At 53.3% G+C, this 12,135-nt stretch overlaps 1 protein-coding gene across 4 annotated transcripts in view; it reads left to right on the top strand.

Annotated features, from left to right (window-relative positions):
• The window catches only part of AGO2 (argonaute RISC catalytic component 2), a 116,144-nt gene that overhangs the window by 91,012 nt on the left and 12,997 nt on the right, over nt 1-12,135 (top strand). For all 4 annotated transcript variants that reach the window (XM_034966651.4, XM_034966652.3, XM_034966653.3 and 1 more), the window contains 4 exons: nt 999-1,089; nt 3,931-4,125; nt 5,840-5,974; nt 9,725-9,826. In XM_034966651.4, the coding sequence (XP_034822542.1) occupies nt 999-1,089; nt 3,931-4,125; nt 5,840-5,974; nt 9,725-9,826 (523 nt within the window). The remainder of the gene's footprint in view (nt 1-998; nt 1,090-3,930; nt 4,126-5,839; nt 5,975-9,724; nt 9,827-12,135) is intronic.

Raw genomic sequence — 12,135 nt, 5'->3', positions numbered from 1 at the left:
GCAGAGCTCATCGATGACCTTGGGAAGAGGAGCCCTGTTGCTGTGGCCGTGAGAAGTCTGACTAGAAGGGGCCTGGGAGCCAGCGCAAGCAGTGATGGGTTCGGCTGAGTCGGAGCTCTGCCGCAAGGCAGGCGATGGGAGTGAGAGGATGTGGGCGGAGAGTGAGTCACAGGCATGCGGGGAAATGGATGTGGGGAGAGGGCAGCAGAGGCGAGGGCCTCATATACCTGGTTTCCAACAGGCAGGGCTGGCAGAACGGCCACTTCTGATGCTTCCTGATGTTGCCTGCAGCAGCCGAGCAAGGCTGGGTGGGGTGTGGGGCAGTGCACTCTCAACCCCGGAGGAAGGTGCTGTCACCACCTCCGCCTTTCCCCGGAGAGCCCGAGGCCCACATGCCTGTCCCTGCCGCTGTGCGTGCTGCCTCCCAGGGAAGTCACCACTGGGATACACTCAGGGTCTGAAAGTTCTCCATGGGGTGGTTTTGCTGCCAGGGGACGCGTGGTCATGTCTGGAGACATGTTGGGGTGTCAGGCTTGATGGAGTGCTACTGGCATCCAGTGAGTGGAGGCCTCTTAGCGTCTGCCCATGCTGGGGACAGCCCCCTACCCCAACAAAGAGCGAGCTGGCCCCAGGCATTGGTGGTGCTAAGGGTGGCGGTGAGAAACCCTGGCGTGGGTGAGGCTGCAGAGGGAGTAGAGGGTAGAAGGGTGAGCCCTCCTGGGCCTGAGCCCCAGCCTCAACAGCTATCAGCCCCTGGCCCATCTGGTCTGGAGTACACTCCACTCAAGCCCCCCAACCCCTGGCTATTCTGAAGCAGATTTCAGACCTTGTGTCATTTAATCTGCAAGGTTTTTAGTATTCCGGTTAAAAGATAAGGATTCTTTTCAAAAGCATTACCATGATACACTGACCACCTCCAAAAGGTGATGGTGGCACCTACTAGCGTCAGAGGTCCAGGCGTGTCTCACCGTGGCCCCTGACGCCACTCCTCTCCGCAGGCCGCCGGTGTTCCAGCAGCCCGTCATCTTTCTGGGAGCGGACGTCACTCACCCCCCCGCCGGGGATGGGAAGAAGCCCTCCATTGCCGCTGTGAGTGTCAGCGCTTCCCCATGGGTCTTCCATTGACAACATGCAGGACGCTGTCGAAGTCCCACTGTCACAGCGTGGCCAGGGGTCCTTCCTGAAAGGCATGGGGTCTCACTAAGCTGCGGTAGGGATGGCCGGGGTCGTGTGGGAGAGAGGTGTCTGGAGGGGACACTAGAATGACACAAAATAAGTTCTAAGAAGCAGTGAGAGGTGGGGCATAGGGGCTCATGCCTATCCAGCCCTTTGGGAGGTCTGAAGGGCAAGGAGGCCCTCTTGCACATGGCCTGACTGGCGGGTGGTGGCCTAGGGTGTGATGACGCCTGTGCCCCCACAGCATGAAAACTCTGGCCTTGGACACAGCCCCGAACCCCAGACAGGCCCGTGCTGCTTCTGTTTTCTTGTTTCTCTTGCACAATGAGCTTAATGTTTCAGAACTTTCTTGGGTGTAAAATGAGGAAACAAATGTTGACCTCATGGGAGAATGAGGAAATGATGTCGTTAAGCCCCTGGCACGGTGCCTGGCACATAGTAGATGCTCAGAAAATGCTTACATTCCAGCCTGGGCAACATGGCGAACGCCCATCTCTACAAAAATAGCTGGGGGTGGTGGCGTGCGCCTGTAGTTCCTGCTACCTAGGAGGCTGAGGTGGGAGGATTGCCAGAGGACAGGAGGTCGAGGCTGCAGTGAGAAGAGATTGCGCCGCTGCACTCCAGCCTGGCCAACAAAGTGAGATTTTCTCTCAAAAAAGAAAAAGAAAATGCTACCATTATTATTTCATTAGTTGGGAGAGAATATGGAGCAAGAGAATCTATCTGGGACGCAAGGAAGCCATTCGAGCTGCCCCAGGTGGAAGAAAAGCAACATGATATGTGCTCTGGTGTTATTCAGGGCACACTTCCTTTAAGGAAATTCACATGCATCAACTAATTCTTGCCACTTGGCCCGATAATCACAACCCCACCACTCCCACGCATATACCGCTGCTCACTTTGCTGAGTCGTTTTTTTGTTGTTGTTGTTGTTTTGTGGGGTTTTTTTGTTTCTATTTTTGTTTTTTGTTGTTGTTGTTGTTTTTTGTGAGACAGAGTAACTGTCGCCCGGGCTGGATTGCAATGGTGCGATCTCAGCTCACTGCAACCTTTGCCTCCCAGGTTCAAGCAATTCTCCCACCTCAGCCTCCTGAGTAGCTGGGATTACAGGCACCTGTCATCATGGCTGGCTAAATTTTGTATTTTATAGAGATGGGGTTTCACCGTGTTGGCCAGGCTGGTCTTGAACTCCTGACCTCAGGTGATCCACCCGCTTCAACCTCCCAAAGTGCTGGGATGACAGGTGTGAGCCACTGCACCTGGCCATGCTGAGCCATTTTCAGCCCTTTCCTCTGATGGGGAAACACCGCATGGCTGTCACCGAGCCACAGCTGGGCACCAGTGTGCCCAGGAGGGAGCCAGGGCACAGAGGGGAGCCCCCGAGGGTCCTGCAGCTGGGGAAAGCCCGCAGCGCCGCGGGCTGGTGCCCTCCCCTGTCCCCACCTCACCTGGTCCCCATTAGCTTTGTTTTTTTCTGTACAAATGTTATGAAGCATTCAACTATATCTTGGGCTTTTGGAGGCTTAGGCTGGTTTTTTGGTTTTTTTTTCAAGTTTTCAGGAACAGAGAAATCTGTGTGTTTATCCCCTATCCCCACAATTCTCAATCAATAGGAACAGATTTCTGTTTATGTTAATGTATTTCTGTTTATACCAACTGGAAACACTACAGAGTTTATTTATTTTTCTCTTGGTTTAAGAGAAAAATTATAGCCCAAGGCAGGACAAAGGACGTGGAATAGTGGGAGAATTAACTGGGAAAGAACTTGTTCTGTAAGGATTTACGAAGAAGGAGGCAGATTGCCAAGAAGCAGTTCCTATGTTTCAGTGACATGAGAGGTTTTATTTCCATCAGTGTTTTTTCAAAATTTAAGGACCTCGCCTTCCCCAGCCAGAGGGTGGAGCGGCACGTGGGGATCTACCCGGTTCCCTCCATGGGCTGGGCCACCTCATCCCTCACGCTCCCTTGGCCCCCGAGAGAGAACCGCAGAGCCGTGCTAGGCTCTCTGTGTCTGCTCTCTTTGTGGCTGGCACCTTCTGGTGGCTGCTTGCATGGCTGGTGTGCCTTCGGGGATGCTCTCTGTTGATGTGCTTGTAGTTTCTTTGGAAGAAATAGGGACACCCCCACCCATTGCCTTCTTTGGACTGATTAATTCAGCCACATCTGATCCCAAGCAGAGGATAGTTCTAATCTGTTTTTCTGTTTTTGTTTTTGTTTTTGAGATAGAGTCTCACTCTGTTGCCCAGGCTGGAGTCCGTGGTGTGATCTTGGCTTACTGTAACCTCCGCCTCCTGGGTTCAAGCAGTTTTCCTGCCTCAGCCTCCCGAGTAGCTGGGATTACAGGCACGCACCACCACGCCTAGTTCATTTTTATATTTTTAGTAGAGACAGGGTTTTACCATGTTTGAGGCCAGGCTGGTCTCAGACTCCTGACCTCAGGTGATCCGCCCATCTCGGCCTCCAAAGGGCTGGGATTACAGGTGTGAGCCACTGCACCCGGCCTGTTTTGTTTTGTTTTGTTTAAACTATGTAACTTGGCAAACTTTTGTACTTCAGTACATATTTACGAACACTATTGCCAGACACCAAAAGCCTAAAGGCTGAGTTCACACCCAGCCAGCCATTGTCACTTGACAGTGACATGAGTTCCAGGGTGGGGACACTTCTCATCCCCATCTTCCCGAGAGTCCAGGCACATGCCCAGGAAAGGAAAGTTTTGGGAACCCCTGACCACACTCACTGCCTGTTCCTGCAGGTGGTGGGCAGCATGGACGCCCACCCCAATCGCTACTGCGCCACCGTGCGCGTGCAGCAGCACCGGCAGGAGATCATACAAGACCTGGCCGCCATGGTCCGCGAGCTCCTCATCCAGTTCTACAAGTCCACGCGCTTCAAGCCCACCCGCATCATCTTCTACCGCGACGGCGTCTCTGAAGGCCAGTTCCAGCAGGTGGGCGCCTCTTGGAACCTTCCCTCCCCTTCTCCGGGGTCTGTAATTCACCTGTTTGTGCAGCAGAACCACGCTCAATGAATGGCAAGAATGATGTGGCTCTCATTCGGCCCCAAGGCTGATCTGGTCACAGCATGGAAGGGGTTCCAGGGGAGGAGATGGGACACGGGGCTGTCGAGACCCTAACACATGACACTGAGGCAGGACAGAGGGAGGGGAGGAGGGGCGGGTATGGGCCTGGGGACCAAGAGATGAGGGAGAGACGCTTGAGTTCTGCTGACTCGCAGAGCAGAGCTCCATCTGGGGGCTTCCCGAGGGCCTGGCTTTGCCTTGCAGGCTGTGGAGAGCTGTCGGGTGTCCCTGCGAGGCGGGGAGCTCATTGCATCTGGGGACGCCTGTCTGCAGTGTGAGAGGTGTGGAGGCAGGGCCAGAAGGATGGATAGGTGGCAGCTCTGTTGAAGGTAGGGTCGCCAGGACGTGACCACTGTCTGGATGTAGAGAGAGGGACGGCCACAATGGGTCACTGCTGAGTCTGGACAGGCAGGGAAGCCATCACAGAGGGGTGAGGGGAGTTTCGTTGCTGTCTTTGGTTGAGAGCACACGCAGCACCCCCAGATCAAGGTGACCTGTGGGCAGGAATGAGTCCATCTTGGCCTGGAACCTGGGCGATGGGTGCCCTGAATGTTTCTCCCGTTGGCTAGAGCCGATTCCTCCCCACCCCTCGCCATGCCACACGGTCGCTTCCTTGGGAGGTGTTAGCAAGAAAAGCAGAAGAAAGCCGCCCCAGGCCTGTTGGGGGAGGAGCCCCACCCAGTGGGGTGGGAAGACATCCTCGGTGGCTGCCCCAGGAGCTTAGGAACTCCCCCGCCTTGATCAGGAGGCGGGATGGCACGCAGCCCAGCCTCCCGCATTTGCCTTCCCAGTCCAGAGCAGAAGCAGAGCTCGTTACCGAGACCCCTGGCCTCCTGGGAGGACAGAATGGATACACCTTGACCGGCCGGCACTTCTGGCTGGAGCCTGCCTGAGCTGCTTTGTTTTTTGTGTGTTTTTTTGTTGTTGTTTTTTTGTTTGTTTTTTTTTGAGAAAGACTCTCGCTGTCTCCAGTCTGGAGTGCAGTGGCAGGATCTCGGCTCACTGCAACCTCCACCTCCCAGGTTCAAGCAGTTCTCCTGCCTCTGCCTCCGGAGTAGCTGGGATTACGACAGGCGCCCACCACCACGCCCAGTTAATTTTTGTATTTTTAGTAGAGACGGGGTTTCACCATGTTGGCCGGGATGATCTCGATCTCTTGATCTTGTGATCCACCCAACTTGGCCTCCCAAAGTCCTGGGATTACAGGCATGAGCCACTGCGCCCAGCCCAAAGCCTGCCCTGAGCTTCTGCAGGAGCTTGGCCTCTGCATGTGCCTTCTCAGCGCAGAGCCCAGCCTGCATCCCTGGCGTTGGCTGCGCCCCTTGCACACACAGAACCTCCTGGGCCCTCCAGGGGAAGTGTTCTTCCCATTCCTGAGTGCCAAGCCCCCGCTTCCTGCATCCAGTCCTCCCTGCAGAGAGGATGGTTTCTGCCCCCCTGTGTTTTCACCTCCCCGTGAACACACTCATTGTCTCTCAGAATCACCACGGCTGGGTGTTCTCAACCCAGAACCCGCACGTGGGACCGTTGCTCACATGCACTACCATCTTTAAGCACAACCTCCTCCCTCCTGTACCCCTAGGTTCTCCACCATGAGTTGCTGGCCATCCGTGAGGCCTGTATCAAGCTAGAAAAAGACTACCAGCCCGGGATCACCTTCATCGTGGTGCAGAAGAGGCACCACACCCGGCTCTTCTGCACTGACAAGAACGAGCGGGTGAGTTTCTGCATGACTCCAGGCAGGGGGCACGGTTCTCCCCTCAGCCCCACACCCCGAGCACACTCACAGAGAACCTGCTGGCCACAGTGCCACTGTCCCAGGCTCTAGGGTGACTCTGTCCTCCAAGGGGCTTCGTGGGGACCCAGGTTTAGGCACTAGAGAAGGCTGTCCTTGATTTGGTGAAGGTTTTTTGTTGTTGTTTTGGAGGGTTTTGTTTTAAGATGGGGTCTGGCTCTGTCACCCAGGCTAGAGTGCAGTGGTGCGATCATAGCTTACTGCAGCCTCTATCTCCTGGGCTCAAGTGATCTTCCCACGTCAGCCTCCCTGGTAGCTAGGACTAAGGCATGCACCACCACACCTGGCTAATTTTTTTTTTATTTTTTGTAGAGACAGGGTCTCACTATTTTGTCCAAGCTGGTCTCAAACTCCTGGGCTTAAGCCATCCTCTTGCCTTGGCCTGCCAAAGTGCTGGCATTACAGGTGTGAACCACTGCGCCCCACCAAAAAGTCTTAATTTATAAATCCCATAGGCCTAGGCTAGGTCTAGGCACAAGAAGTCACTTACCTAATAGATCACCAAAAGAGGTGGCTCTGAAAAAGTCCCAGTTAGAAACCACAGCACAGAGCTGTGCAGTCGTAAGAATTGGCAGAGTGGTGCAAACTCGGACCCTCCCGGCAGGTCCCTGTGGCAGGGCTGGAAGGTGTTGCTGAGGAGGGGAGGAGAGGTGGCGGCATTGAAGCGCCACGGTTCATCTCACAGGTGTTCCGGAAGGGGAATGAGGAGGAGCAAGAGTTGTGGGTAGAAGAGCTGAGAATTCTCCACAGCTGACGAAAGGCAGGAGACCCAGGTTAAAAGTGTTTTCCGTATTCCTAGTAGGATAAGTAAAAAGAAACTCACACCTGTCCGCATTGTCCTACCTGTATAACATCAAGGTAGCTGCCTAAGGAAAGAGACCTGCCCAGAAAGGAGGCCTTGGACTGAACCAGGAGACCTTGACCTGGTCAAGGGAGGACCGGAAGGCAGAGGGTTATCATCTACTTGGCACCCAGGAAAGAATACTTCAGAGTGTTAGACTCCCTACAGGCACGCCTGTGCAAGGACACAGGGAAGGTTTACTGTGCAAATGGAAGGCGAAACAGAAGTTAAGCATCACAGTGAGGAAAAAGGATATTTTATCACAGTAAAAGGAATCATTCACCAGGCCAGGCACGGTGGCTCACGCCTGTAATCCTGGCACTTTGGGAGGCCGAGGCAGGTGGGTCACCTGAGGTCAGGAGACCGAGACCAGCCTGGCCAACATGGCGAAACCCCGTCTCTACTAAAAATACATAAAATTACCCAGGCGTGGTGGCGGGCGCCTGTAGTCCCAGGTACTCGGGAGGCTGAGGCAAGAGAATTCTTAAACCTGGGAGGCAGAGGTTGCAGTGAGCCGACATTGTGCTACTGCACTCCAGCCTGGGGGGCAGAGTGAGACTGTCTCAAAAAAGAAAAAAAAATACCCAAAAATAAATAAATAAGTGGAATGATTCACCAAAAAGATACAGCGACTAATGAGCTTGAATGTACCTAACACCAAATTATGTAAAGAAAAAAAAAGTAAAGCAAAAACTAACAGCATTTTAAGGAGAAATTGATGAACACGCCATCAAAGGTGGATATTTTTACACAGCTCTTATTATACTGTTTCCAGACAAAAATGAAAAACTAAGGAAAAAAAATTGGGGCCAGGCATGGTGACTCACGCCTGTAATCCCACCACTTTGGGAGGCCAAGGTAGGTGGATCGTATTAGTCCAAGAGTTCAAGACCAGCCTGAGCAACAAAGTGAAACCCCATCTCTAAAAGAAATTTAAAAATTAGCTGTGTATGGTGGCATACGCCTATGGTCCCAGCTACTCAGGAGGCTGAGGCAGGAGACTTACTTGAGCTCAGGAGGCTGAGGCTGCAATGAGCTGTGATTGTACCACTGCACTCCGTCCTGTCTTAAAAAAGAAAAGAAACCCTGAAAATTGGAAGAGTGAAATGAACAAGCCAAGCCAGGTCTAATAGCTAGATAGAATCTTCCCTACAAATAGCTGAGTTCACACGGAAGGGTTATAAAAGTTCTACCAGGACAAAGGAAGTCTCGGGAGCTTTCCAAACTTCAGTCTCAAGCCATATTTTTTAAATCATTATACAATTAAATTTTAAATCAACAGTAGAAACGAAGTGGAAGAATGTTTTCAACTTTCAATTCACTGCTGAGTAGCTCATGCATTAAACATGTAACAAGAATAGAAATCACAAAGTACTCAGAAGCTAACACAATCGAGAATGTCCTGTCAAGCCTTATGCAATGCAGCTGAAACAGTGCCGTCTGTAGATTCAGATGAATTTGTTGTACAACAAGAAAGAGGGCCATAAAAGAAGCCTAAAGACATAGGAAGGATGGGAATAAGAGACCTCAGTCCCCAGGAGTCAAGGGAAGGCTGAGGCACTCATGGCCTTGGGTGTCTTCCCCTGTCCCCCTTCCTCCCCGCTGCAGCCCCCAGATCTCTGTTGCCAGGAGGCAGGAGGGCTCTGAAGTCAGCTTGCTCCTGGTGACACCTACACGCCACTTCTCCATCCTAGAATGGAAAATAATGAGGTAGAAACTGAAGAAGAAATAAAGCAGATGAACAAAATCCAAACCTACTTTGAAAAGAGATATTAGGGCCGGATGCGCTGGCTCATGCCTGTAATCCCAGCACTTTGAGAGGCCGAGGCAGGCAGATCATGAGGTCAGGAGTTCAAGACCAGCCTGACCAACATAGCGAAACCCCGTCTCTACTAAAAATACAAAAATTAGCCGGCCGTGGTGGCACATGCCTGTAGTCCCAGCCACTCGGGAGGCCGAGGCAGGAGAATCGCTTGAACCTGGGAGGCAGAGGTTGCAGTGAGCCGAGACTGCGCCATTGTGCTCCAGCCTGGGTGACAAAGCAAGACTCCATCTCAAAAAAAAAAAAAAAAAATTGCAAAGAAGGGAACACACTGGAGATTCTTTTTTGTATGTATATTTAAAATGTGTACAACTAGAAAACATTAATCAGGGACCTTGCTAAATGCTGGAGCAGGGCTTGTGGGGTGGGGGTTTGCTGCTGGGGTGGCCATGCCTGCATCTTGGCTGACTTTTTGGTCCATGCTTGTGACCTTGTAATTAAACCATTGAATGGTTATATGTACCGCCCCTGGCCTCTGGGACAGTCTCTGATGGAGCCGCCCTGCTCTCTCAGGTGCTGGGAGCAAGCCACCGGCAAAGCACAGGCACTCCTGACAGCGTTCAGAGCCTCCCAGCGCCTCTGCCTGGAGCGCCGGTGTGCTTGTGCTTGGATGATGGCCCGTCCGCAGCCAGTCACCTGGTTTAGCTTTAGATGGGTACGTTGGTGACAGTTTCCATCTTGACCTCAAATCAAAATAGCACCAACAGTAGTGAGGGACTCTTAAGGCATCAGAGGCATGTTCTGCGGTGAAAAGACTGCATTTAACTCATGGGCCTTCATGAGAGTTGGCGGAAAATAACCCCAGCCCACATGGAACATTAATTCATTTAACCTGGTGGTCAGCAGTTGTTAAATTTTATGTAACACTATCCTACTGAGGACCTGTATTAGCCAATTTAAAAACTTCAAAATAGGGCACCCTGGCCAGCGGGCGGCGCGGCTGCCTGGCCCGCCTGCTTGGCTCTGCCGGTCCCTGGCCGTGTCTAACGAGATGCCTGTGTTGCCGAAGGTTGGGAAAAGTGGAAACATTCCAGCAGGCACGACTGTGGATACGAAAATCACCCACCCCACCGAGTTCGACTTCTACCTGTGTAGTCACGCTGGCATCCAGGTAAGGCCGGGAGTCCCCTTTGGACAGAGTCTTGGCCGTCTGCCGTGTCATCCCCACATTCAGCAAACACTTGCACTCTGGCTGGCACGTGGGATGTGGTGTGAGGGGCCCACACAAGCAGTACCAGGGAACCGGGGAGCCCAGGCTGTGCCAGGCGCTGGGGTGGGGAGAGGGGCCTGGGGGGGCGGGTCAGCATGGGCCTCCCAGAAAAAGGAAGTCCCATTTGGTAGGGCTGAGGAGCAGGGAGCACCAAGGGCCTTGGGGAGCCAGTGGTGTGGTGTGGCTGGAGCTTGGTGAGGTCTGAGCAGGATTGAGGCGCTGGGGCTGCCATGGGGTGGAAGCTGGAAGGCCACTGGGCAGCTGCTGCAGGGGCCACATGGGGCAGACTTGGCGTCGATTCACGAGCACTTGGCGCAGTCAGCCTTGCCGTCCCCTCGCGCAATCACTGGCCAGGGCCAGGCTCCAGCCAAGGACTGGGTGCTCAGAGAAGGTAGCCATGGTGTTGGTTACCACCTTGAGGCTCTCCTGGGTTCCTTCATGAGGGGACCCCCATCTGGCCCAAGGCGATTCTTGGGAGCACTGACAGGAGCAGGAGCACCACATCCGTGGTAGGAGCTGCCCCTCCCCAGCTCTGCAGAGCCTCGCCCGGGGGACAGGAGGAACCTTAGTCACATGCTGTCCCTGCCTGCAGAGAGCTTGATCAGAGGGGCTTTTGGTTTTTCAAAGTATAAGTAAGGACTTGAATATCCCTTCCTAAAGGATTTGAACCCTAGAGTTTGAGGATTTGCTATGAACTTTGTACATACCTTTAATATTCCATTGGAAATATTTTAAAATGTCACGTTGTTCACATGCCTGACAGAGAAGGAATGGGGGCTAGGGAACCGTGGCCTGTGGGCCGTGTCCAGCCTGCAGCCCGGGAGCTGAGAGTGGGTTTTGCTGTTCGAAGGGTTGTTGAGAAGCAGGCGATGGAGTGCGTGCAGGGTTTGTGGCACTTCCTTGTGCAAAGTGCCTGTCCCAGTGTTGGCTTGCTTTGCCAGGGCTGGTGAGATGGGCCTGGGGCTGTGCCCTGCCTGTGTGTTCTTCCCTCCTGGTGGGGGAGCCTCACCCACCAGGGCCTCCTGGGCATGTTTCCTGGGCAAACTCTTCTCCCTGAACTTTCTACCCAAAATCTTTCTAACGGGGGATGCTTCTCTGGTGAGCTGTTTATGGCCCAAGGCTGCCACTGCTGCTGTGTCCTTAGCAGGCCCATGGAGACAGATGCCCTCACTCCCCTGGGCCCCTGTGACAGCCACCAGTCACACGCCAGGAAAGGGGTGCCGGAGCGTGTGCGGTGGAGCATCAGGGACGAACGTTCCGCTGCCCACCAGCACCAGGGGCCTCGGCACAGGGCTAGACACAGAGCAGGTGGCAGGGACTGTGCTGGACAGGTTGTTGTCGGAAGGGCCTGGGAGGCTGGCAGGTGGAGCAGGCGGTGAGGCGGGCAGGCAGGCAGAGGTGGCAGAGAGGCCTGCAGTCAGCAGCTGGTGCTGCTTTCATTTCAAAGGCTCTCCAACCGCAGGAGGTGTGTAAAATGGTACTCACGTTCACACTCTCACTTCTACAATGTTACTGCTAATGTGTAATTTTTTGTTTTTTTGTTTTTTTAGACGGAGTCTCACTCTGTCGCCCAGGCTGGAGTGCAGTGGCGTGTACTCTGCTCACTGCAGCCTCTGCCTCCCGGGTTCCAGCGATTCTCATGCCTCAGCCTCCTGGGTAGCTGGGATTACAGGCGCACGCAACCACACATGGCTAATTTTTGTATTTTTAGTAGAGATGGGGTTTTGCCATGTTGGCCAGGCTGGTCTCGAACTCCTGACCTCAGGTGTTCTGCCCGCCTCGGCCTCCCAAAATGCTGGGATTACAGGCATGATCCACTGCACCTGGCCTAATGTGTAACTTTTATTAGAGGTCTTTTTCTTGCCATTATAAATCAATTATATAAAATGTAAGATACATAAATGGCACTGTCCTTGTTACGTCCACTTTCAATATTGCTTTATATCTTTTTTTTTTTTTTTTTTTTGGAGACGGAGTCTCACTCTGTCCCCTAGGCTGGAGTGCAGTGGCACAATCTCGGCTCACTGCAAGCTCTGCCTCCCAGGTTCATGCCATTCTTTGGCCTCAGCCTCCCGAGCAGCTGGGACTACAGATGCCCGCCACCATGCCTGGCTAATTTTTTGTATTTTTAGTAGAGACGGGGTTTCATCCTGTTAGCCAGGATGGTCTTGATCTTCTGACCTCGTGATCTGCCCACCTTGGCCTCCCAA

Source organism: Pan paniscus, chromosome 7 (assembly GCF_029289425.2).
Source record: "Pan paniscus chromosome 7, NHGRI_mPanPan1-v2.0_pri, whole genome shotgun sequence".
NCBI classification, from domain to species: Eukaryota; Metazoa; Chordata; class Mammalia; order Primates; family Hominidae; genus Pan; species Pan paniscus.
The sequence above is the reverse complement of the archived record's forward strand: the minus strand, read 5'-3'. Positions and strand labels throughout refer to the sequence as shown.